Source organism: Somniosus microcephalus, chromosome 9, assembly GCF_052327205.1.
Source record: "Somniosus microcephalus isolate GS21.2 chromosome 9, FLI_Smic_1.0, whole genome shotgun sequence".
In the NCBI taxonomy this organism is placed as follows: Eukaryota; Metazoa; Chordata; class Chondrichthyes; order Squaliformes; family Somniosidae; genus Somniosus; species Somniosus microcephalus.
The window spans coordinates 164,345,713-164,372,934 of NC_140995.1; the positions used below are offsets into that span (position 1 = coordinate 164,345,713).

At 42.6% G+C, this 27,222-nt stretch overlaps 1 protein-coding gene across 2 annotated transcripts in view; it reads left to right on the top strand.

Annotated features, from left to right (window-relative positions):
* Positions 1-460: 460 nt before the first annotated feature.
* Positions 461-27,222, top strand: part of LOC147112814 (desmin) — a 47,792-nt gene continuing 21,030 nt past the window's right edge. For both annotated transcript variants that reach the window (XM_085997452.1, XM_085997453.1), the window contains exons 1-6: positions 461-789; positions 6,362-6,512; positions 8,164-8,313; positions 19,827-19,946; positions 20,376-20,471; positions 21,008-21,142. In XM_085997452.1, coding sequence (XP_085853578.1) covers positions 563-789; positions 6,362-6,512; positions 8,164-8,313; positions 19,827-19,946; positions 20,376-20,471; positions 21,008-21,142 — 879 coding nt within the window. In that variant the 5' untranslated portion in view covers positions 461-562. The remainder of the gene's footprint in view (positions 790-6,361; positions 6,513-8,163; positions 8,314-19,826; positions 19,947-20,375; positions 20,472-21,007; positions 21,143-27,222) is intronic.

Sequence of the window (27,222 nt, forward strand, 5' to 3'; positions counted from 1 at the left end):
TTGCAATCTAATTAGGTGTCTACCAAGATCTCCTTAATTTGATTACATCACGTTAAGAGTGAATATTCTTAAAATCTAGTACAAAAAGAATAATCTCTTTCCGGCAGAAACTGCTATATATTTTCTGAAAGTAGATTACAAATAAATGTCTTTCGAAATAACTAGCAAAACTTTTTAAACAAAGTCTTCAGCTAGGGAAACGTAGAGAGACGATTTTTGATTGTAGCTAATCAAATACATTTATGTTGTAAAGGGAATATCTGCATGAAGTGCATGTGCTCCACTTTCCATGCGACCAGGCTTCAGTCCCATCCAGAAGGATTACATCAACATGGTGTCTAATTGCTTAAACGCTCTATTTTAAGATCGTGCATTCTTTTGTGCCGCTTAACACGACTTTGACAAATATTAAGGGAGAAGGCCCGCCTACAAGTTGAACTTAAGGTAAAAAAAAATCCAGTCTCATGCGCTGATCTGGCATTGCAGTGAGTGTATAAAATGTCCCTCTGCTGCCCGGGTAAGTTGCACGGGATCAGCCCTCAGTCAACAGCCAGCCAGCAAGATGAGTCGCAGCCCGGAAAGGATGTCCTCGTACCGCCGCCACTTTGAGGACTGCAGCACCAGTAGCGCCTCGTACCGCGTGCGGGTGTCCAGCCCATCCCCACCTCGCCGCCAAGCGCGGCGTCGCTCGGCCAGTTACAGCCGCACCACCGGCCGGCTGGTAGCGGGAGGTAGATTCCAGGCGGGCAGGAGGACCGCCACAGCAGTCTGTGGACCTCGCATTACCAGGTAAAAAGCAGGGGATTGACCATTAAAAAAAAAATCAATTCTTGTGTAAAACAACCGGATTGTGAAAGAGATTTAAAGAAAAGAAATGACTTAATGTCAAACAAAAAATACACAAGAAAGTCTTACAAAAAGAATCTTCAAAATTGTTTGGCATAAGGCGATTTGGTCAGACATGAAGTGCTTCAGTTACGTAGTACCTTGGTCAGACCAGACCCCATCTGGAGTGCTGCATTCAGGAAATATATACAGTATTGGCCTTGGAGGAGGCCCTGTGCAGATTCACCAGCGTTATACTAGGGCTTAAAGGGTTAAATTATGGGGAAAGGTTACATAAACTACCCTTGAATTTAGAAGGGGTGATCTAATTGAACGTTTGAAATGATGAAAAGATTCCATAGAGTAAATACAAATAAACTATTTCCTGTGGTGGAGAAACCCAGAAAAAGGGGGGGGGGGGGTGGTGGTGAACAAGAAAAGAAAGACTTGCATTTACATAGGGCCTTTCATGACCCCAGGACGTCCCAAAGCGCTTTACAGCCAATGAAGTACTTTTGAAGTGTAGTCACTGTTGTAATGTAGGGAAGCGTGACAGCAAGCTCCCACAAACAACAATGAAATAAATGACCAGATAATCTGTTTTAATGATGGCTGAGGGATAAATATTGGCGAGGGCACCAGGGAGAACTCCCCTGCTCTTCGTGGAAATATTGCCTGGGCATCTTTAACAGCTACCTGGGAGGACAGACACAGCCTTGGTTTAACGTCTCATCCGAAAGACGACACCTCTGACAGTGCAGTACTCCCTCTGTACTGCACTGGAGTGTCAACCTAGATTGTGTGCTCAAGTCCAGGGAGTGCAACTTGAACACACAACCTTCTGACTCAGAGGTGCGAGTGCTACCCACTGAGCCACAGCTAACACCTATAAATAATCTTAAAATGAGAGCTCAGCTATTTAGGAGTGAAATCAGGAAACGTTCTCACACAAAGGGGAGTAGAAATCTGGAACTCCCTCCCCCAAAAGGCTGTGCATGTTGGGTCAATTGAAATTTTTAAGACTAAGATCAATTGATTTTTGTCAGGTAAGGGTATCAGGGATATGGAGCAAAGGTGGGTAAATAGAGTTGAGGTACAGATCAGCCATGATCAGATTCAATGGTGGAACAGACTGGAGGGCCTGAATGGCCTCCTCCTATTCCAATAATATTGCACAGCCTTGTGAAAAACGACAATTCATTAAATCAAGCGGTGTCGCCTTTAAAGAGTGTAATTAAATATTTGAATGCATTAGAAACAATAATTCAACATTACAGATGATGTGAATTTGTAATCGAATAATCTGTATTAGAATAACAGGGAGATCGTTAAGAAAAACCCCAAAATGATTGTGGTACCGAATTAGAAGACAACTGACAGGTCAAACAGGTCAAGTTGACACTAACGACAGATGCGTTGGGGGAAACAGTCCTAGGTGTGATTTTTAGGAAGCTCCGACCTGAGGAAAAAGCAATCCTGGAGGCGATGCTCTCTTGCCATTGGGCTGTTTGCACAGTTCACTTCATCAGAGTTTTACTGCTCTATTACATTGGGATTGAACGAGGGTGGGGTCTAGTTTTTTCCTAGATACAGCAAAGATCGTTTCATAAAGTCTTCCCAAACCTAGGGGAATGTACACGTGAAATAAAGTAAAACGGTTGTCAGTTGTTCTGCATGAATATATTTTATTCAGCCGTTGTCTCTTATTTATAACATGGGTATATTACCAACGGAAATCCTGGCAACTTTAGCTGAATGTTCTTTGACCTCCAAAATTGTAAAAGGAAACGATGCTATCAAATGTGAGCCCAGAGGGATTGAATATATGCGTTCAGTCCCGCGATATCACAAACCAATAGGTGTAAATACCTAATAACAATTAAGTAGCAATGGGTTCACGGTGATATCCGATCTGTTATTGACAGAAACAATGTAGTGTCCACAAAATTCTACACAATTACTTCAAGTCCTATGCAGGAATTATATTTTATGTTATTAGTATTAATATTACCCCACTAGAACTACTAATATTTAAATCTATGATGGCTGCAATAGTACTTGCGCACCTTCAAAGCACTATTTAAATTCAATTGATCTTCTGTCTTGCTTCCCTATATTTCACGAATGTAACTTGAAGATAAGAAATTAGTACTTGTTAGGAAAAGTAGGCACGTGATGTGTTTAGAGATTTGCAAGCGACTGGAAGGGCTGTTTCCTCCATGCGCTGTGCCATCTCATTCCACGTTACTAGGGCTATTGTAACTTACTCCCGTCTCTTCTGTCTTTTAATATCCCTTTGTGTCTAATGCTCCTGATGGCGGCACAATGCAAAGTGATATGGGTTGATTCACTTTTGTTTAAATCGTCATTTCAAAGTAACAACAATATATTAATTTCAAAGGAAATATGCATTACAATTGGAATTCCATTGTAGTTTAATCTGTCCATTTTCAATGCCGAGTCTGTTCCACTTTCTCTTTGTTGAGTGTTATACTGGTAGCTCGGTAAGGTATGCTTTCCTTTAAGCGTGCACTTGGACTGTAGATTCGGTCCACCCTTGTTCCTTCTCCTCCCCCGTAATGTTAAATCTGGAATCGAATCAATTCCCTCAATCCAGCATCAAAAGCTTGGGGATCTGAGAATTCATGAGAGTATTTTTTAAAATATGCTTTAATAGGAAACTAGTTTTTTTTGTAGGTAACAAAGAAACTTACTGGAATTTCTAAATAGTGACAATGAGAAAGGTAACATTGAAATGAATGCATCAGAGACGATGGATGTTTGCTCCAGTTTTAAAATAAATGTTACCTTTCTCTCCACTGCTATGGTGGTATTAGAATAATCTAACCTCGTTCAATTTGCTATGGTACTGTATACTATCAGTCACAGTGTAGTAATTTAAATATACCGTGCTTTGTGCAATTCAAAATGAACGTTTTCCTAAGGCTATGGTAAATAATTCAATATAGTTTATGTAGGGACAGGAAAGGAAGCTTTGAGAGCTGAACGGAAGTTCAGTGTTTCAATGAGCTCCCTATTTTGGAATTCCATATTCCAGAACAGGTTTTACCTCATTCACTACAATTATTCATGCTTGCTTGCGAATGAAGCATTCTACTGGCTTCCCGGGAATTTCTGCTGACCCATTCTTATAGTTTCCCTCCATTAGCTTATTTTTTTTTTACCAGTAATGAATGACAATCAAAACTTCGACCATGATGAATCTTCTAGCCAAGATCCCGTTGCTCTTTCATTTGGAATAGAAGGAAAAGGAGAATTGATTCATCTCTGCGTCTCAGTTCCGAAAGAAACCATTGTGGAACATGTATTATGGTGAATATTATTTCATCATTAGTACATATAGATCCACCAGACTGGTTTCACTATGCATTAACGCTTGACCTCTTGATCAGTCAGGTTGTTTCTGCTAAATAGGAACTTATCCAAATAATAAATTTGAAAAATCTATACACATACCCACAACCCATTTGTAAGTAGGCGCTTGGCGGCGGGGGTTGGTGAGTCAAAGGATGGCGAGCAGATTTTTTAACAGAACTTTGTTCTATTTCAGCATTCATCCTTTTTTCAAAATAAAACCACTCTGGGCGGTGAGAGATTTATTCAGCCGCCTACAGGTTAATGGATTTGCACATATTCCCTCAATGAAAATGTCGGGCCAGTAGATAGTAAATTCGGAACTCGTATTTTCACTCCGTTATAAATCGAGAGGGTTAAACCGTAGATTAATAATAGCAGGGTTAGGTGTAACAGTTCAGAATAGAATAACGAGAGCAGATGAAGGCCCGAAACTCGCAAATTCGGAAAAAGTGATAGTATTCCGTAGAATGTCAGGCAATGCTGTGCAACATCGCACGCTGAATGTTTTACATACCCTGTTCCAGAAAGTTATTTTTTTCACACTAATAATTACTTGAAGGATACCTTGAAAGGATCAATTAGTTTTTTCCCCTCTAAAATACGTGTTTAGAAATGTTTATAAAGAGGTTGTGACGTACTTGCTTACAGGCGATTGGGAAATAGCTACATTCTGTGGCGGACCTTCCAAACACTGGGAAAGGAATGGCGGAGATTTGTAGCAAAGGTGTAAACCTGTATCGATCGAGAATCTGACAGCAGCTCGAAATATCACATCTATATTTAATATCGTTAGTCACACGAGGATGAATCTTTGCAACCGTCTCCTTCAAACTAAATTAGAATTCAATTAAAATGCTCCCCTGTCACATCTACTCTTGAAATATCTGTACAGAGTGAATGAATGTCCGTGCAATAAACACATCGTCAGCACTGACACCTGGAGTAGAATTGTTTCATGTATGCGCAATGGTGGTCAAACTATTTTACTCGCTATTCACATTGCTATAGTAAAAGTAATGGGAGTATTAAGGGAACATCAGTTCGTACAAGTCATGAACTGAACAGTTAATTATCTACAATGCCAACAATGACTGGAATATTAATGATTTGCAATTTTAAATCGTACGCTGCCAAATATACTGCAATTTCCTAATTTAAGGAGCGATTCGTGCACAGCATTCTTTAGGGACTCAGTTTGAAGTTTCTGAACATCAGCAGTGCAGAATGCAATCTTCGACACTTACACACACACACACAGACTGCAGGACCTTTGCTGGTCGGCAGGAGTTACTCCTGTTTTAGATTCCGGTTTAAATGATCTAACCTATTCAAATTACACGAAGGGATTCCGTATATTGCGTGAGACACTACACGTACAGCGGGACCTTCCCGTCTGCAAATATATTTAATTCTTGCTAAAAAAAAGTAAGGTAGCCTTTTAATTTTTTTCATCAGTTATCTGAACAGCTGAAAGAAGAGCAGTTTTAAATGATGTTTGTAATAGTAGATTACATTTAAATGAATTCAGACAATGGCATTAATTCAGCATTGAACTGTGTGGTCCGTCCGTCTCGACCAGATGTGCTTTGTACATTGCAAATAACCAGTCGCCAAAGAAAATTAATGTTCTTAATGTAGTCTTCATTTTTTCAAACCATGCTATATATTTAAAACATTAAAAACAAAGCCGCATTAAAGTAATAGATTGGAGAGAGCAGAAAGCTACTCATAAGGATTTGAAGTCGGCGTTTATTTTCAGTGGTCTGAGTCCTACATTTTAGCTGATATTGCAATCGCATTTATATTGTTATTAATAATTAAGTTTGATGCAGCATTAAATATTAGTGATCCCTATAATACTCAAAACTATTACAGCGAAACATTGTGCAATCGAGGGTGAATTGTCTTTTCTTATTTTTCGGTTTCCCCAGCATTCACTCCAACATCTTGTATACATAGTACGGGTACAATATTAAGTTTTGATAACTACACTGGTAATCCAATTCTCTCAAACGTTCGAGAATAACTGGGTTAGACGATTTCGAAATGTAATAGCTAATATATAAATAAAATATAAAGAATCTCGTTGGAACCTCTTGTTAACAAGGTGCGGTTTCAATGTTGTTAACGGCCTGAACTCTTTTTTTTTCTGTGACAGCATGGGGACAATCTACCTGGGAGCGGGGATAGGACCGGCTTTGGATCTGGACGCCGTGTCTGCAACAAATCAGGAATTCCTGAGCACGAGAACCAACGAGAGGAAAGAGATGATCATTCTGAACGACAGGCTGGCTGCTTACATCGAGAAAGTAAGAAACGCTTAAAGCTGTAGCATCCGCAACATAAATCACAAACCCAAGAGCAGTCTTCATCCACAACTAAGTACATCTAAATTTGGTGTGATATGATGAACAATTATTCATATCTAATCAGACCTGTTATAAATTGATTGAGAATTGTTAAGGGGGAAAATCCATAGTATTGAAACGGGATTTTTTTTTTAGAACTTGAAATATCAGTTTCACTAAACTGAAGGAGATGGAGTCAAAATGTAAACAGGTAACATTGACGCAATCCAGCAGTAATCATCTGTTTTCGAAAAAAGAAAAATGAATATTTTTTAGTATATTAAAGAGTAATCTGGAAACGTTACAATATTTTAAATTTGCAAAGGAAGCATCATGGATTGAAAGTAAATTAAAATCAGAAGGGGAAAAAAGGAAGATAAAGGGATCGATACTTTAGACATGTCAATACAAGTAAAAATGGAAGACACTGGGACGTCTCGTGTCGCTGTAGCAATTCTAATACAACAATATCATACAGCAATTCTGTAATCAAGACCAGAATATTGATGTGTGTTTTGTTCCTGTTGCATTGAAATGATATTTATTAGGCATTTTGTAGAATATACTAATGGATCTCCTTGCGGCTGTTCACGTCTGACGAGGCATTGTTTTATAAGACCAGGCGTGTTACAACATCATCATGTACTGTACAATGCATATTGTTCTGTTAAGATGGAGCTGCGTGCCCAAAATCCAGTCGTTAAGTGAACACAGCCTCAGGCCAATCAGTCTAATTGTTGCAAATTGGAAAGTGCTTGTGAATTTCAGGCTCAGGTCTGTCTTTTTTAAAGATTGTTCTGCAATAAAATGACACCTGGAGTGATTCGACATGTGTAGACGGCAGTGTACCATGCTGTATGTAAGACGATGTTGATTTTGTTGCATTCAATAAGGTTGCAGTTACACTACACCACCAATCTGAGGCCAATAGCTGTCGAGTTTAAAGTGTACACTAGTCTGCACACTGCACTGTGCTTGGGACTAAGTGGACAGCTCTTTTCAAGAGCCGGCATAGGTATAATGGGAAGAATTATTTCCTTTTGTGCGGTAACAGTGTAGGGGATAATTTTCACATAATGTGACGCAACGTTTGTTATAGAACTCGTCCAATTCTCATCACAAGGATTTCAATGAGATGAAAATCAGATGAGTTCTACAATTGATGTTGCTCTGCTCCGTCACATTTCAGCTTGACAATTGCCCCCTGTGATTGTAGGGGAGAGCTCTTCATATTTTTTTAATGAGAGCGTGGGATGCAATGGCTGTCTTCTCCTATTATTAAAAAGACTCAATATTCAGTTTATAGCATTCAGGAGATTTAATGGATTGTCTGACAACGTCTTAAATCTGACTTCACCGTGGATTGTATTTTTACTTCAGCGAGTGTGAAGCCCAGATTGTGTGAGATAATTTCTTGAAGGGGATTTCACACTGCTGACTTTAATATGCTTCAGATTCGGATTGGGGTCTAACTCCTGAGTTATAATACCAGATTTACAATGATGCGCTCCTGAAGCTATTTTGCATCAATGTGAAAATGGAAGTATAACTGGCCAATTCACACCTTGTAATATTGATGTGCATTGACAGCTTTGTAATGTGTATGTTGCAGGTGCGGAATCTGGAACAGGACAACCGAATTCTGGAGACAGAGGCCGAGACTCTGAAGAGTCGCTGTCTACATCCACAAGGCCTGAGGGTTCTGTATGAAGAACAACTCCGAGATCTGCGCCGGATAGCTGATCAAATGAAAGTTCAACGGGTAATACACAGTCAATTCTTTAACACAAGCACATCACTGTTTCATAATCTAATCCAGCATTTGGACCAATTTGTTGTACCACACATTGACCCAAACTTTGCGATCGGAAGCTTCCCGTGGGTGGATGTCTCCGACCTGTAAAAAAATCTGCAAGTTTACCTGGTGGTCCGGGAGGTACGGAAAATTGCACTCCTGGGCCTCTCCGGGTACCCGCGGGCAGAGGCCCACATATCCCAAGGGTGCATGTGGTTCGCAAACGCCCCTGGGATCACGTGGGCCGGCCCAAACAATAAAAGAAAGGGAATCCCCATTCATACTTATGGGAGTTCTGTACGTACAAACGCATGAATTAATTTTTTTTTAAATTACATATTTAAAATTAATTACAATGCCATTTAATTAAATATTTTAAACAGAAATGTAATTAATGTTTTAAAATATGTTTTAAAGGGGCTAAAAATAAACTTACCTTATTGGACAGGGTTTCTAATGTATAAATGAGTGATAGCATTTTATTTTTCTATTTTTAAAAAAAACTCTTATGCTGATAAAAGCCGGCCTTACACCTGCTTTTACCAGGCATAAGAATTTCACAGGCATTCAGCGGGCGGAAGTTGGGCAAATAGCACAACTCTCTGCCTGTGGAGGCCCTTTTCCCGGGGATGCGCTTCGCATGCCTAAACCCGGATCTTGTGCGGCCCTTACGGGCGCATACGCATCACATATGCACCCATGGGGGTTGCAAAATACGGCCCATTAATATGTATTAATACCAAATGGTTTCAGATCTGCCTTGATACAAAGCGTGTTACAATTAAAATGTGACATCACTAATCTGACTACATAGAGGTGAATTTTCACGAGGGGTAATCCCACTCATCTACCGCATCTTCAGCAGTAAAGCCGTGCAAACCCTGGAAAAGCAGCGTAAACTGCATGTACGCCATTTTCCCAGGGCTTTCATGGCACTTCCACCAAAGCCAAGTTGGGCGAGTGGGAGAACCACTGTGGAAATTCATCCCCTATCTATTGTTTCTTTCAAGCTTTTTAAAAAGCGACTTTTTATGTTCATCAAGGTGAGTGATGTCAGTGCATCAATGGGAGCTAGATTTGAACCCAGGTCCCAGAGGTGAAAGGTCATTATGTAACCCATCTTGTTCCCATATATCTGTCTTTAAGTTATTTTGCTATCAATGAATATACTCCAATTAATTTACATTTGCTGTGGCATGAATTTAGATAAGATAAAAGTGCACACAGGTACCAAGCAATGTAATTAAGAAACAGTTTGTGTAGGTCAGACCCTAAATCTAGTGTTTCAGGGTAGCTGGAACATAACTTGCAGATTTATCAAACTGTAATGTATGTTAGTACTCAAATTCATTTCCCTCAGGGCTTTCTATGCTTCTAGTAACTATCAGGGTGGATATGTAAGGCAGCTATCCTCATTATAGTTGACTTGTTACCAAACAAAAGTATTGCTAGACTGATAAAGACCATTACACATATGCTTTGTGTTTATAAGAGTCTAAAGCAAACCTTGCATCTACATAGTGCCTTTTACATTCTGAGACTGTCTCCAAGTGCTTCACAGATAATTAATTACTTCTGAAGTGTTGTTACTGTTGTTTTGTCGGCACCAATTTGTGCACAGCAAGATCCCTCACACAGCAATGAGGTGACTGACCAGTTAATATGTTTTGGTGGTGGTGTTGTTAGAGGGATGAGCGTTGGCTAAAACACTGGGCGAACTCCCTGCTCTTTTTCAAAAATGCCATGGGATCTTTTACATGCATCTGAGCAGGCAAAGAATGCTTCAGTTTAACATCACACTTGAAAGATAGCACTTCTGACACCGCTGAACTCCAGCAGTACTGCATTAAAATGTCAGCTGCGATTACATGCTTAGGGCCTGCAATGGGACTTGAACCCACACTCTTTGGAGTTTGAGAGGCGAGTGCGATCACTGAACTAACCTGGCCCAATATAACTATAAATATTTAACCCCGAACCTTTCCACCCTGTACATATTTTTGCATCCAATGTGCAGATTTATTTCCTATTCCTATTTGCAATTGCCTTGGAGTAAAATATCATGGATGAAAATAAACGTTTTAAGGAAGTGTGCTCTTTGATTCACTACTTCACATTTTCCATTAGTCAGATTCTCGTGGTTGTTCACATTCAAATAGCACCCTTGTGTCTATAATATTTGACAGTAACTCATAAGTAACAACTATTTGCAAACAGTGTAAGGTTTGGGAATTTCTAACTATCACTATGAAGATATTTAATTGTATATTTCCCTTTACTTACCTACAGTGTTCCAGTCTAACATCAGTCTCAAGCTTTTTCTTAAGCAGAAGTCCCCTTTCTATTCATGCCTGAAAGAATCCGATACCAGAGTACCCCAGTCATCTGTGTGTGTGTTGCAGTGTCAGTAGCATAGCTTAAAGCAGCAAGGATTAAGGATGACCTGTTTTCCTGGGCTTCTTGATGACTGCTGGTCTTACTGGGGCTAGTAAATGTGTTGCTGCACAGGTAACAGGTGTGTTTTGGTAGTGATGTCATATTGGGTCACAATGTCATCACACAAATATCCCTGTAGTGACATCAATAGTCTGCACATGTGCGCTGGTCAAATGTAGATGCTAGCCTATGCATGTGTGGAGTATTGGACTTCCACAGTGCAGCCAACTTATAGGAAGACTGACTGTGTGTTACAAAACTAAATTTGAGATAGCTTATTTAACACAATCTCCCGAGACACCGGATTGCAATATAAAAGCAGTTAGATGATAATTTTGATATTTTAGCCATACAAATTAAATTCTATGGACTTTTAGATCAATATAAATAAGTTCTAATTTGGTACAGGAATAGCTACAATTGGTCTTGCTTTTAAGTTATTCAACTGAATTGCTTATTATAATATTGTCCATGCAATTAACTATTTCAAAGAGGAAGCTGTGATGAGAGAATTAGCAACACTACTTAAAAAAGCAGATTATCTGGTCATTATATAATTGCTGTTTGTGGGACCTTGCTATGCGCAAATTGGCTGCTGCATTTGCCTACAAAACAACAGTGTCTATGTTTTAAAAGTAATTAATTGGCCTGAGGTGCTATCTAAATGCATGCATTTTCTTCCTTTTCAACAGGGAATAGCCAATTATAGCATTTGCTAAAGAATACAAAATAGACTGTGTCATCATTGGTTTAGAGATAATGGGGCAGAATGCCCTCCATATTACTGCCTGAAAACAGGTAATCCTGTGGTGGAGAATGGAGGAAAAGGGGGCAGGGTCTTTTGCCACATCCCTGTCCCTGCAACTGGCTGCCTGTATTTTCCTTCGCCCTCTCTGCTGCCAGTTGCAGCTGCCCACTCATTGAAGAGAGGAAGTCAGAGCATTGTCCACAGCCTAATTTACTTCAATTTCTGCCCCAGCTTTACCTCATGGTAACAGCACTGGAAAAGAAGAAGCAGATGGCATCTACAGCAGCAGCAGTGGTAGTGAGGTCATTCTAAGGGGCTCTCCCTTTTACATGGTGCATGAGATGGTCAGCAGTATGGGGCCAGAGTTGACCTAGTCTTTTTCTAGAACTGGAAGATCTGTAGCAATAAGGAAATGGGGCTTCTGACATGTATTTATATTTATGTGCTAGCTGCTCCCATTAAAGATGCTGGTCTTTTATACTGCTGTAGCAAGGGCTACAGTGCAACAGCAAAGAATTTCCCTCTCCTACAGTGGTAGACTCCCAATGCAGAGCAGTGACACTGTTCGGAGCTTGCCCTATGCACTTAATTGTTCTCAACCCAGGAAAATAGGACAGGGTCATGTGAGATCAGATGGGAATTCTGATGGCAACCCTACGCTTGAGGAAAATCCAACCCACAAAGTATGATGTCAAAGGTACAGACCTCCCAAGAAAACTGCAGCTTGTTGACGTGTACTGTGATCAAAGATGTTGGTGTATCTTAACAGGTAATATCCATGTGTACTCTGTTACCTTAGTTGAAAGAAGAAATTTTGCATCTTTAATTGAATGAATACTTAGGCCGGAATTTTCCTTACCTTGGTGGGTCCGGTGCGGCCAGTGTCCATGGTAGATCGCGACCCCGCTGCTGACTCCATCCCGCTATACAAAATGAACTTACCTCACTGGGGCCTATTAAGCCTGCCTAGCACATTACCCGGCCCAATTAGATGAAGTGAGTCTGGTGACATCACTCATGACGCCTTTTAAGCCGGGATCCTTAAAGGGACCCTGGCCACATTAAATTTTAAGTTCAATCTAACATAGTGGGTGTTGAATCTTTACTGTATAATCATAATAAGTTATATATGAGTGACAAGGAAATATTTAAATAAAATTATTAAGTAATATGACTCCATCTACAATTACGATCAAAACATAATTAAAAGAGTACATTAATTGGGAAGCTATTGGTGCTTTAGTCACAAATCTATAGACTTTTGTATCAGTAACTGGTATAAATAAAAGATGTGTGTGTATAGGCAATACATAAAATTAAGCAGATTTTAAATGTAATTGTAAAGAGGTGGATTTACAATCTTATACAAGTTCAGCAGAACAGCTGCAGAATCCTTCACAAACAGTGTAAGTGGGGCTTACAATGTGTTTCTGAGATTTCTGCAGCTCTTCCGTTGAAGTTAACAATGGACAAGTGAGAGAACCTCTGCAGAAATTCACCCTAAAGTCTCAGACTGAAAAATTTAATTAGTTATATTCAGGGACTGAAAGCAAATTGAACCAGTGAAATGAGTGATGAGAATGAAATTGTTATGGTTGATGACTTGATTTAATGTGTAACTGGACAATCACAGTATACTGTGAGGAAAAACCTGACCAGAAACAACACAAAAAATTATTGAAATGGTATATGTCATTTTTTATAGTGCAGATCAATTCACCTCAATTACTGTTCAGTTGGAAGGCAACAGCTGAGAATGGCCAGTGAAAAATTAACATTTACCAGTAGCTTTTCAAGTAGAACATAATCTCCATCAATCTGTTAGCTGATGTAATGAACAAGTTTTTATTTTGGTTAGTTTTCCATGCTGTCAAGTAATCAGCTGGAGCAATGGCCATGGAACTCATGCCTCAGGTTGACAGACGTGGTTCCCGAGATGTGTGAATGCTGTGGTCATGCAGGGAAATTTTAAAAAGTAGGAGGAAAAAGGCTCTTAAGTGCCTGTAAAGTAACTGATAATGATTTCAATTGGGTTCCCCGTCACTGTGGGAAAGGCACGTAGGAGCAAGTTGACAGAGGGTTCCTGACCCACTGTCAAAAAAACAACTTTCCCACCCGACCCACCACTGATCGCGTCCACTACCACCACGGAAAATTCAGCCCTTAGTGTTTTCACCCACAGAAAGTATCACACTTTTTTGGTGCTGTCACTTTCTAAAAGTGGTTAAAGATGTAGGCATATTGTAGGGTAAAATATTGGCCTGGATTTTCTGGGGCCCATGACCCATAAGTGCCCCGCAAGTTCCAGGTTTACGCATGCGTGAAAAACCGAAACTTGTGATCTGTCAAGTTTGAGCTTGACAGGTCGCACGAATCCGAAGGAAGTGGACATTTGCTGGCGCAGGGTATTTGCCCAACTACTGCCCAGCGAATGCCCACGAAACTCTTACACCTGGTAAGAATAGGAATAAGGCCTACTTTTACCAGCATAAGGGTTTAAATAAATAGTAATATAACTATTTAAAAATCATTTAAACATTCAAAAACCTTCAAAATTAGTTTAGGTTATTTTTGGCCCCTTTAAAAATGTTTAAATTTATTTTTCAAAAAATAAAATTCTTGTTTAAAATGTTTAATTAAATTGTATTTTAATTAATTTTAAACATGTGATAATTTATTTTTATTTAGAAACATAGAAACATAGAAGATAGGAGCAGGAGTAGGCCATTTGGCCCCTCGAGCCTGCTCCGCCATTCAATGAGACCATGGCTGATCATCCAAACTCAGTACCCTGTCCCTGCTTTCTCCCCATATCCCTTGATCCCTTTAGCCTTAAGAAATATATCTAACTCCTTCTTGAATATATTGAATGAATTGACCTCAACTGCCTTTTGTGGTAGAGAATTCCACAGGTTCACCACTCTCTGGGTGAAGAAATTCCTCCTCATCTCTGTCCTAAATGACTTACCCCTTCTCTTTAGACTGTGACCCCTGGTTCTGGACTCCCCCACCATCGGGAACATCCTTCCTGCATCTAGTCTGTCTAGTCCTGTCAGAATTTTATAAGTTTCAATGAGATCCCCTCTCATTCTTCTAAACTCCAGCAAGTATAAGCCCAATCGACCCAATCTCTCCTCCTACGTCATTCCTGCCATCCCAGGTATCAGTCTGGTGAATCTTCGCTGCACTCCCTCGATGGCAAGAACATCCTTCTTCAGATAAGGTGACCAAAACTGCACACAATACTCAAGGTGTGGTCTCACCAAGGCCCTGTACAACTGCAGCAAGACATCTTTGTTCCTGTACTCGAATCCTCTCACTACGAAGGCTAACATACCATTTGCTTTCTTAACCGCCTGCTGCACCTGCATGCTTAGCTTCAGCGACTGGTGCACAAGGACACCCAGGTCTCGTTGTACTTCCCCTTCTCCCAATCTATTGCCGTTCAGATAATAATCTGCCTTCCTGTTTTTGCCACCAAAGTGGATAACCTTGCATTTATCCACATTATACTGCATCTGCCATACATCTGCCCAATCACCCAACCTGTCCAAATCATACTGGAGTTTCTCGGCATCCTCCTCACAGTACACACGCCCACCCAGCTTTGTGTCGTCTGCAAACTTGGAGATATTACATCTAGTTCCCTCGTCTAGATCATTAATATATATTGTGAACAGCTGGGCTTGCACCAATCCCTGTGGTACCCCACTAGTCACTGCCTGCCACTTGGAAAAAGAGCCGTTTATTCCAACTCTTTGCTTCCTGCCTGCCAGCCAGTTCTCTATCCAAGTCAGTACCTTGCCCCCAATCCCATGTGCTTTAACTTTACACGCTAATCTTATGCGGGATCTTATCAAAGGCCTTCTGAAAGTCCAAATACACCACATCCACTGGTTCTCCCTTATCTATTCTACCAGTTACATCCTCAAAAAATTCCAGTAGATTAGTCAAGCACGATTTACCTTTTGTAAATCCATGTTGACTTTCACAGAATCACAGAAACCCCACAGTGCAGATAGAGGCCATTTCAGCCCATCGAGCCTGCACCGACACATATCCCACCCGATCCCCGTAACCCCTACACCAACACATATCCCACCCTATCTCCGTAACCCCACGTATTTAATCCCCCTAACACTAAGGGTCAATTTATCATAGCCAATCAACCTAAACCCGCACATCTTTGGACTGTGGGAGGAAACCGGAGCACCCGGAGGAAACCCACGCAAACACGGGGAGAATGTGCAAACTCCACACAGACAGTCACCCGAGGCCGGATTTGAACCCGGGTCCCTGGCACTGTGAGGCAACAGTGCTAACCTTTGTCCGGTCCTGTCACTGTTTTCCAAGTGCTTTGCTATTACATCTTTTATAATGGACTCTAGCATTTTCCCCACTACCGATGTCAGGCTTACCGGTCTATAATTCCCCGTTTTCTCTCTACCACCTTTTTTGAATAGTGGGGTAACTTTAGCTACCCTCCAATCCATGGGAACTGTTCCAGAATCTATAGAATTTGGAAGATGACCAGCAATGCATCTACTATTTCCAGGGCCACGTCCTTAAGTACCCTAGGATGTAGATTATCAGGCCCTGGGGATTTATCAGCCTTCAATCCCGTCAATTTCCTTAATACCATTTCCCTACAAATACTGATTTAATTCAGTTCCTCCCTCTCATTAGACCCTATATTCCCCAACATCTCTGGGAGGTTATTTGTGCCCTCCTTTGTGAAGACAGAACCAAAGTATGTATTTAATTGGTCTACCATTTCTTTGTTCCCCATTATAAATTCCCCTGATTCTGACTGCAAGGGACCTATGCTTGACTTCACCAATCTTCCAATCTTTTTCTCTTCATATATCTATAGAAGCTTTAAAAGTTAGTTTTTATGTTCCCTGAAAGCTTACTCTCACACTCTATTTTCCCCCTCTTAATAAATCCCTTTGTCCTCCTTTGCTGAATCCTAAACTGCTCCCAATCCTCAGGTTTGCTGCTTTTTCTGGCCAATTTATATGTCCTCTCCTTGGATCTTATGCTATCTCTAATTTCCCTTGTTAGCCACGGTTGAGTCACCTTTTTTGTTTTACTTTTATGCCAAACAGGGATGAACAAATTCTTTAGTTCATCCATGCGATCTTTAAATGTTTGCCATTGCCTATCCACCGTCAACCCTTTAAGTAACATTCCCCAATCCATCCTACCCAACTCGCGCCTCATACCATCGTAGTTTCCTTTATTTAAATTCAGGACCCTAGTCTCTGAGTCAAATACTTCACTCTCCATCTTAATGAAGAATTCTATCATATTATGATCGCTTCTCCCCAAGGGGCCTCGCACAACAAGATTGCTAATTAATCCTTTCTCATTATGGTGGCATAGTGGTTAGCACTGTTGCCTCACAGCGCCAGGGACCCGGGTTCGAATCCGGCCTCGGGTGACTGTCTGTGTGGAGTTTGCACATTCTCCCCGTGTTTGCGTGGGTTTCCTCCGGGTGCTCCGGTTTCCTCCCACAGTCCAAAGATGTGTGGGTTAGGTTGATTGGCTATGATAAATTGACCCTTAGTGTTAGGGGATTAAATACGTGGGGTTACGGGGATAGGGTGGGATATGTGTTGGTGTAGGGGTTACGGGGATCAGGTGGGATATGTGTCGGTGCAGGCTCGATGGGCCGAAATGGCCTCTATCTGCACTGTGGGGTTTCTGTGATTCTGTGATTACATAATACCCAGTCTAAGATGGCCTGATCTCTAGTTGGTTCCTCGACATATTGGTGCAGGAAACCATCCCGTATACACTCCAGTATTGTTACTAATTAGGTTAGCCCAATCTATATGTAGATTAAAGTCACCCATGTTAACTGCTGTACCCTTATTGCACGCGTCTCTAATTTCCCATTTAATGCCATCCCCAACCTCGGCATTACTGTTTGGGGGTCTGTATACAACACCCACTAACGTTTTCTGCCCCTTGGTATTTCTCAGCTCTACCCATACAGATTCCACATCATCAGAGCTAATATCCTTCCTTAATATTGTATTAATCTCCTCTTTAACCAGCAATGCTACCCCACCTCCTTTTCCTTTTTGCCTGTCTTTCCTGAATATTGAATACCCCTGGATGTTGAGTTCCCAGCCTTGGTCACCCTGGAGCCATGTTTCCATAATCTCAATCATATCGTATCCATTTACATCTATTTGTGCAGCTATTTCATCCACCTTATGACGAATGCTCCTTGCATTAAGACACAAAGCCTTCAGGCTTGTTTTTTTTTAACACTCTTAGACCTTTTAGAACTATTATTTACTGTGGTCATGTTTGATTTAAACCCTTGAGTTCTCTGCCTGCCATTTTTGCTTTTCTCCTTCCTGTCTTTTGCTTCTATCTTTGTTTCCAATTCCTCTGTCTCCCTGCACGGGTTCCCAACCCCCTGCCATTTTAGTTTAAACCCTCCCCAACAGCACTAGCAAACACTCCCCCTAGGACATCAGTCCCAGTCCTGCCCAGGTGCAAACCGTCCAGTTTGTACTGGTCCCACCTCCCCCAGAACCGGTTCCAATGTCCCAGGAATTTGAATCCCTCCCCCTTGCACCATTCCTCTAGTCACGTATTCATCTGAAATATCCTTCTGTTTCTACTCTGACTAGCACGTGGCACTGGTAGCAATCCTGAGATTACTACCTTTAAGGTCCTATTTTTTAATTTACCTCCTAACTCCCTATATTCAGCTTTTAGGACCTTGTCCCGGTTTTTACCTATATCGTTGGTACCTATATGCACCACGACAACTGGCTGCTCAGCCTCCCCCTCCAGAATGCTCTGCAGCCGCTCTGAGATATCCTTGACCCTTGCACCAGGGAGGCAACATACCATCCTGGAGTCTCGTTTGCGGCCGCAGAAATGCCTATCTATTCCCCTTACAATAGAATCCCCTATTACTATAGCTCTCCCCCTCTTTTTCCTCCTGTCCTGTGCAGCAGAACCACCCATGGTGCCAGGAAGTTGGCTGCTGCTGTCTTCCCCCGATAAGCCATCCCCCCCAACAATATCCAAAGTGGTATATCTGTTTGAGAGGGGGATGGCCACAGGGGACCCCTGCACTACCTGCCTGCACCTACTACTCTGCCTGGCAATCACCCATTCCCTTCCTGCCTGTGCAGCCTTTACCTGCGGTGTGACCAACTCCCTAAACGTGCTTTCCACAACGTCCTCAGCATCGCGAATGCTCCAGTATGTATCCATTCGCAGCTCCAGCGCTGCAATGCGGTCTGCCAGTAGCTGCAGCTGGATACACTTCCCACACACATGGTCTTCAGAAACACAGGAAGTGTCCCTGATGTCCCACATAGTGCAGGAGGAGCAAACCACGGCACCGAGCTGTCCTGCCATGACTTACCCTTCAATTAATTTAAATTAACTTAAATCAAATCAATACCACCAATTACACTACAATTAAATGATATACTCAAGGGCCCTTGGTTACTAGCACTAGAAACTATAACCACAAAAAAATTAAGACCTTCTAAACTTTATAAACTATGAACCTTAACTGTCAAACTATAGAGTAGTATAAATACTCCCTGGCCGTACTCACCCAATCAGCTGCTCCCTCCTGCCCGCGTCATGTTTTGAATTGTGACGTGGCTCTGGAACGCCGCTGCCGGTCTGCGAGATTGCTAAGAAAGCCCGCAAAAGTGAGTTTAAATACTCACTGGGTCTCCGGTCTCACTGCTCCCGACACCAGCCTCTGCAAAGAAAGCCCGCGAAAGTGAGTTTAAATACTCACTGGGTCTCCGGTCTCACTGCTCCCAACACCAGCCTGTGAAATAAAGCCCGCGAAAGTGAGTTTAAATACTCACTGGGTCTCTGGTCTCACTGCTCCTGACACCAGCCTCTGTTTGTGTGCAAGTGTTTTTTAGGGGATTCCTATTATTATGCTTATGATAATTCCGTACGTAATTGGAATCCCCATAAGCATAATGGGAATCCCCCTTTGTGATTGGCTGGGCCGGCCCACGTGATCCCAGGGATGCTTGCGAATTGCCTGAGCCCCTGGGATACGTGGGCCTTTACGCAGGCCTACGCCTGCAGGCCCAGGAGCGCGAGCCTTCGTAGGTCCGGGGCCATCAGGTAAGTACAGATTTTCCTTACGGTTCGGAGGCATTCGCCCGCGGGAAGTCTCCGACCGCAATCTCAGGTCCATTATGTCTCAGTTATTCCGTGGAATGTAACATTGCAGGACTAAGAAAAATGATAATGAGGTAAAAATTAAATCTTATTTTATATCCACAAGGACATGGCAGTTGCTGCAAGGGATGCTACGACTGGACAACTGGAGACTATAAAGATCAAATATGAAGAAACCGTTGTGGCTCGGAAGAAGGCAGAAGATGAACTTGAAGCTTTCCGTCCAGTAAATAAACTGTTTGCTATCTTCCTACCTGTCTGTCAGTCTATAGTATTTATCTCCTGTCTGTATGTCTAACTGTCTCCTTCACTGTTTACCTTTTTACTTCCAAAAAGGCTGAGTATTAAAATATCTACATCTCAATCTGTAATAAATATGTTTATAGGAAACAATGGGGATGAATTTCTGTAAGGCTTCTTCCACTCGCCAGCCATAACTTCAGTGGAGAACTGTGGAAACACTGTTTATGTCATTTTTCTGGGGTTTCCACAGATCTTCCATTGAAGTTACAGCAGATGAATGGGAGAACCCCATGGAAATTCATCCCTATTGTAATTACATAACTTAAGGTCTACATACATACCGTTAGATAGTCTTCCTTCATTAATTTCTATTATATCTATCAGTAAGTAACAGGATTTATAATTATTTTAGGATGTTGATGCTGCCACAGCAGCCCGTATGGACCTTGAAAAGCAGCTGGAGAATCTTGAAGTTGAACTAGAATTCCTACAGAGAGTGCACAAAGAGGTATAGTTTCATATTCAACATAACATAAAGTCTGATTATAAGTTACACATTCATGCCGGTTTTATAATTTCTAGTTATAAGGGAGGAAGAGTCTAAAAAGCAAATACAAAACTAGAGATTGAGTTATATAGGGGCTAGTATGTATAATAATAATATTGGTCAGTTCAACTGTTTCAGTTCTCCAACAGCATAATATAGAATATGTATAGAAAGAAACATATTGTGTGTATGAATAGGCAGACAAGTAACAGCAAGGAATAGACATGTAAGAATTTTGTGCTACTTTTTAATGAATTATCTGAGCAGGTAAACATGTCACCTTGACAATAGCTGCATTGAAAATCTTGTTAACTTCCTATCATGAAGATTTTTTATCATAGAGCAAAATATAGCAGTCCATAAGTGACAAAATATTACCAAAGAGTTGTGGTTTTCCTCCAAACCATTCTAGTTATGCTGCATGTAATTGTTAGCTTGAATTATCTTGTTTTTTTATGAAATTATCATTAAATATGTATTATTTATCTGTTAAATAGGAAATTGAGGAACTAATGAAACAGATCTACAGTGTTAGTGCCAGTGTTGAGGTGACATACACTATTCCAGACCTGACTGCTGCACTCAAAGACATTCAACTTCAGTATGAAGACATATCAGTGAAGAATCTGCAGGTAAGATGGTAAAGAAAGTGGGTTATTGCCCACTCTCTGGATAGACCTTATGTGTCCTACATGCAGTATTTGTATGAGACTTAGTGAACACATACATTGGAGCATTGTTCTAACACACAGGGGTGAATTTCATCTTCAGGTATAAATCAGTTCTAATTTGGCTTTTACTGCTTTAAGACCTGCTTGAATCTCAAGCGCTAATAACACTCAATTCTTTGGTCTAAAAAGAAAAAAGGAAGACTTGGATTTATATAGTGCCTTTCACGACCTCAGGATTTCCCAAAGCACTTTACAGCCAATGAAGTACTTTTGAAATGTAGTCACTGTAGCAATGCAGGAAATGTGGCAGCCAATTTGCGCACAGCAAGGTCCCACAAACAGCAATGTGATAATTACCAGCTATTGGCCCAGAAATTCGGGTCGGGGACTTCCCACGGGTGCAAGCCCCCGACCTGCACTTACCTTGCGCGCCGGCAGTTGAGCTCTGGGCTCCCGTGGAATTCCGCTCCGGGGCCTGCTCCAACTCCTGACGCGCTGTGCTTGCGTGTCCCAGGGGCGTAGTTAGTGCGATGCGTCCCCTGGGATCACGTGAGCCATGGGCAGCCAATCAGAGGAGGGAAAAGCCCATTCATAAGATTGACAGGAAGACCTGTCTAAACTTATGAATATACGGGCCCCAAAATAACAGTAAACCTTCAAATACATTTTTTTTTTAAATCACACTTTTTAAATAAACTATAAATTACATTAAATAACTATTTTAAACAATAATTTAAAGTTTTGAAAAAAATAATTTTATGAAAAAACGGGGCAAAAATAAACTTACCTTGCTTTAAAATATTTAAAAATAATAAACCTGTGGAAAAAATGTTTTAATTTTAATTAATTGACCACTTACCTTTTAAAATGCAGGCCTTACGCCTGGTTTTTACATTTCTAAAATCTAAAGACTTAACCTCACAGAAAAACCTGTAAAAAAAACGTAAGTTCAAAGCGCAGACTCCCGCACGCACGCGTTCGACCTCTGAACCCCTTCGTTCAGAGGAACGGAAGTGCCGGTTTCCCGCGCATGCGCAGTGCATGCAAGAAACCGGCACTTCCATCGGGTCCACGCGTGAGTACCCCGTGCGTACTCACGCGTTGGGACCCGAATTTCTGGGCCAATCTGTTTTAGTGAAGTTGATTTGAGGGATAAATATTGAGGATAACTCCCCTGCTCTTCTTTGAAATAGTGCCATGGGATCTTTTACATTAACCTGAGAGAGCAGACGTGGCCTTGGTTTAACACCTCATCGGAAAGTCAGCACCTCTGACAGTGCAGCACTCCCATAGTGGTTAGCACTGTTGCCTCACAGCGCCAGGGACCCGGGTTCAAATCCAGCCTTGGGTAACTGTCTGTGTGGAGTTTGCACATTCTCCCCGTGTTTGCGTGGGTTTCCTCCGGGTGCTCCGGTTTCCTCCCACAGTCCAAAGATGTGCAGGTTAGGTTGATTGGCCATGATAAAAATTGGCCCTTAGTGTTAGGGGGGATTAAATACGTGGGGTTATGGGGTTACGGGGATAGGGCTTGGGTGGGATGGCTGTCGGTGTAGGGACCGGGTGCTAGGGTTTGGATGATCAGCCATGATCTTGTTGAATGGCGGAGCAGGCTCGAAGGGCCGAATGGCCTACTCCTGCTCCTATCTTCTATGTTTCTATGTTTCTATGTTTACTGCACTGGAATGTCAGCCTAGATTTTTGTGCTTAAGTCTCTGGAATGTCAGCCTAGATTTTTGTGCTTAAGTCTCTGGAGTGGGACCTGTACCCACAACCATTTGACTCGGAGGCGAGAGTGCTACCAACTGAGCCACGACTGACAACCAATTGTCTAACCTCATTTAAATAATTGTTCAACATCTCCAGGTGCAAACTCAGGTGGGTCTAGAGATGAAACAACTGGTAGGAGAGGAAAATTGCATGCAAACTAAATTTAAAGGGGTAGGGACAATAAAAGGGGAGTGTTAGAAAGAAGGAGACAAAAATGTAGGAAGCATCTGGAGAGCATTAAAAGGCATTTTAACCCATCAGCAACCTTAGCCAAGACTGAAGGAGCTGGTCACGAAGAAGTGGAATGCTAGCATGAAGGGAAAGGGGCCCCTAGGTACAAGTATGAGTCTGCAGACTAGTGACAGCAGAGTCCTGCACCCGGTCCCTTCTTTGATTGCTGTTGAAGTTGAGGTGCTGCTGCATGAGAAGCTTGCAAGGAGGGTTTTCCTTTTGCTATTTAACAGCACCATCCCATATGTCAACACTGCAGTGCTCCTGCAAGAATGTATGCACACCCAGCTCAGTCAACCCTGCAAAGTCCCCCTCACCAGCATCTGGGGACTTATACCAAAATTGGGAGAGCTGCCCCACAGACTAGTCAAGCAACAGCCTGACATAGTCATACTCACAGAATCATACCTTTCAGCCAATGTCCCAAAATCCTCCATCACCATCCCTGGGTATGTCCTGTCCCACTGGAAGGACAGACCCACCAGGGGTGGTGGCACAGTGGTATACAGTTGGGAAGGAGTGGCCCTGGGAATCCTCAACATTGACTCCGGACCCCATGAAGTCTCATGGCTTCAGGTCAAGCATGGGCAAGGAAACCTCCTGCTGATTACCACCTACCGCCCTCCATCAGCTGATGAATCAGTACTCCGGCATGTTGAACACCACTTGGAAGAAGCACTGAGAGTAGCAAGGGCACAGAATGTACTCTGGGTGGGGGACTTCAATGTCCATCACCAAGAGTGGCCCGGTAGCACCACTACTAACTGAGCTGGCCGAGTCCTGAAGGACATAGCTGCCAGTCTGGGCCTGCGACAGGTGGTGAGAGAACCAACACGAGGGAAAAATCTACTTGACCTCGTCCTCACCAATCTACTTGTCACAGATGCATCTGTCCATGACAGAATTGGTAGCAGTGACCATCGCACAGTCATTGTGGAGACAAAGTCGTGTCTTACGCTCCATTGTGTTGTGTGGCACTACCACCATGCTAAATGGGATAGATTCAGAACAGATCTAGCAGCTCAAAACTGGGCATACATGAGGTGCTGTGGGCCATCAGCAGCTGCAGAATTGTATTCCACCATAATCTGTAACCTCATGGCCCGGCATATTCTTCACTCTACCATTGCCACCAAGCCAGGGAACCAACCCTGGTTCAATAAGGAGTGTAGAAGAGCATGACAGGAGCAGCACCAGGCATACCTAAAAATGTGGTGCCAACATGGGGAAACTGTAAGATAGGACTACATGCATTTTAAAAAGCAGAAGCAGCATGCTATAGACAGGGCTAAGCAATCCAACAATCAACGGATCAGATCAACACGCTGCAGTCCTGCCACTTCCAGTCGTGAATGGTGGTGGACCATTAAACAACTAATGGGAAGAGGAGGCTCCATGAATATCCCCATCCTCAATGATGGTGGAGCCCAGCACGTGAGTGCAAAAGACAAGGCTGAAGCATTTGCAGCCATCTTCAGCCAGAAGTGCTGAGTGGATGATCCATATCGGTCTCCCCCTGAAGTCCCCACCATCACAAAAGCCAGTCTTCAGCCAATTCAATTCACTCCACGTGATATTAAGAAATGGCTGAGCACACTGCATACAGCAAAGGCTATGGGCCCTGACAACATCCCGGCTATCGTGCTGAAGACTTGTGCTCCAGAACTAGCCGCGCCTCTAGCCAAACTGTTACAGTACAGCTACAACACTGACATCTATCCGACAATGTGGAAAACTGCCCAGGAATGTCCTGTCCACAAAAAGTAGGGCAAATCAAATCCGGCCAATTACCGCCCCATCAGTCTACTCTCAATCATCAGCAAAGTGATGGAAGGTGTCATCGACAATGCTATCAAGCAGTACTTACTCACGAATAACCTGCTCACTGATGCCCAGTTTGGGTTCCGCCAAGACCACTCGGCTCTTGACCTCATTAAAGCCTTGGTCCAAACATGGACAAAGGGCCTGAATTCCAGAGGAGAAGTGAGAGTGACTGCCCTTGACATCAAGGCAGCATTTGACCGAGTGTGGCATGAAGGTGCCCTAGTAAAACTGAAGTCAATGGGAATCGGGGGGGAAAACTCTCCACTGGCTGGAGTCATACCTATCACAAAGGAAGATGGTTGTGGTGATTGAAAGTCAATCATCACAGCCCCAGGACATCGCTGCAGGAATTCCTCAGGGCAGTGTCCTAGGCCCAACCATCTTCAGCTGCTTCATCAATGACCTTCCCTCCAACATAAGGTCAGAAATAGGGATGTTCGCTGATGACTGCACAGTGTTCAGTGCCATTCACAACTCCTCAGATAATAAAGCAGTCGATGCCCACATGCAACAAGACCTGAACGACGTTCAGGCTTGGGCTGATAAGTGGCAGGTAACATTCGCAGAGGTGCCAGGCAATGACTATCTCCAACAAGCGAGAGTCTAACCATTCAATGGCATTACCATCGCCAAATCCCCCACCATCAACATCCTGGGGGTCACCATTGACCAGAAACTTAACAGGACCAGCCACATAAATACTGTGGCAACAAGAGCAGGTCAGAGGCTAGGTATTCTGCGGCGGTCTCCTGACTCCCCAAAGCCTTTCTACCATCTACAAGGCACAAGTAAGGAGTGTGATGGAATACTCTCCACTTGCCTGGTGAGTGCAGCTCGAACAACACTCAAGAAGCTCGACACCATCCAGGACAAAGCAGCCCACTTGATTGGCACCCCATCCAGCACCTTAAACATTCACTCCCTCCACCACTGGCGCACCGTAGCTGCAGTGTGTACCATCTACAAGATGCACTGCAGCAACTTGCCAAGACTTCTTCAACAGCACCTCTCAAACTCACAACCTCTACCTCCTAGAAGGACAAGGGCAGCAGGCGCATGGGAACACCATCACCTCCAAGTTCCCCTCCAAGTCACACACCATCCTGACTTAGAAGTATATCGCCAATCCTTCATCATCGCTAGGTCAAAATCCTGCAACTCCCTACCTAACAGCACTGTGGGAGTACCTTCACCACACGGGCTGCAGCAGTTCAAGAAAGCAGCTCACCACCACCTTCTCAAGGGCAATTAGGGATGGGCAGTAAATGCTGGCCTTGCCAGCGACGCCCACATCCCATAAACAAATAAAAGAAAAAAAGTTTCAGGCTACAACTGACCGTTATTGTCTCTGCACATCTGCAAGCAGTACGCTGCATTTTAGCTGCAGCTGTCCTTGCAGCTGTTGCCACAGCTCAACACCTGTCCCTCTGCTGATCCAGACATCGAGAAGGCAACTTCCCATTGCCATTCCCAGGTAAATTTGCTAGGGCATGTAAAAATGGTTGGTGGTATCCTGGCAAGTGTGGCCAAACATGGAATGCTGACTCCTGATCACACTGGCATTCCTTCTTTTAGGCAGTACCATGAGATGCTGTGATTGGAATCATTCGGAAGAACCTTCCAACAGAACGGTTTGTCAGTTATTCACATCACATTGTGATGCCACCGGGGTTCTGCTGGTGCAGTGTCCTTTAGGAAGAGGAGCCTCCACTAACAACATCTGCCAAAGTGAAGTATACTACCTCTCTCTACAGATGTGGAGGTGCGGATGGCAGCAGGATGGCACAGAGCACTTCTCGGTCTTTCTGACTTGCCAAGCATTCCTCCATAGCTCCTCCTCTTCCTTCAAGTGCGCCAGTTCAGATGATCCCGAGCGGCAAATAAAGGCAGTTTGTATCTACAGTTAGCACTTTCCATCTCAAAAAGATGTTGTTCAAACCTCGCACTATGGCTTTGAACCATACAATTTTATAGCACAGAAGGAGACCGTATGGCCCATCATGCCTGTGTCGGTTCATTTGGTCCCATTCGCCACGCTGTTTAAATTTTTTTTTTTTCAAATATTGATCCACTTCCCTTTTAGAAGATATTATGGATTCTGCTTTCACCTCTGGTAGGATATTCCATGTTCTAATAACATACAACATTTTGTTTCTTCTCCCGTGCTCTCTTTTCATTCTTTTGTTGATGATCTTACATTTATGTCTTAAGTATATAAT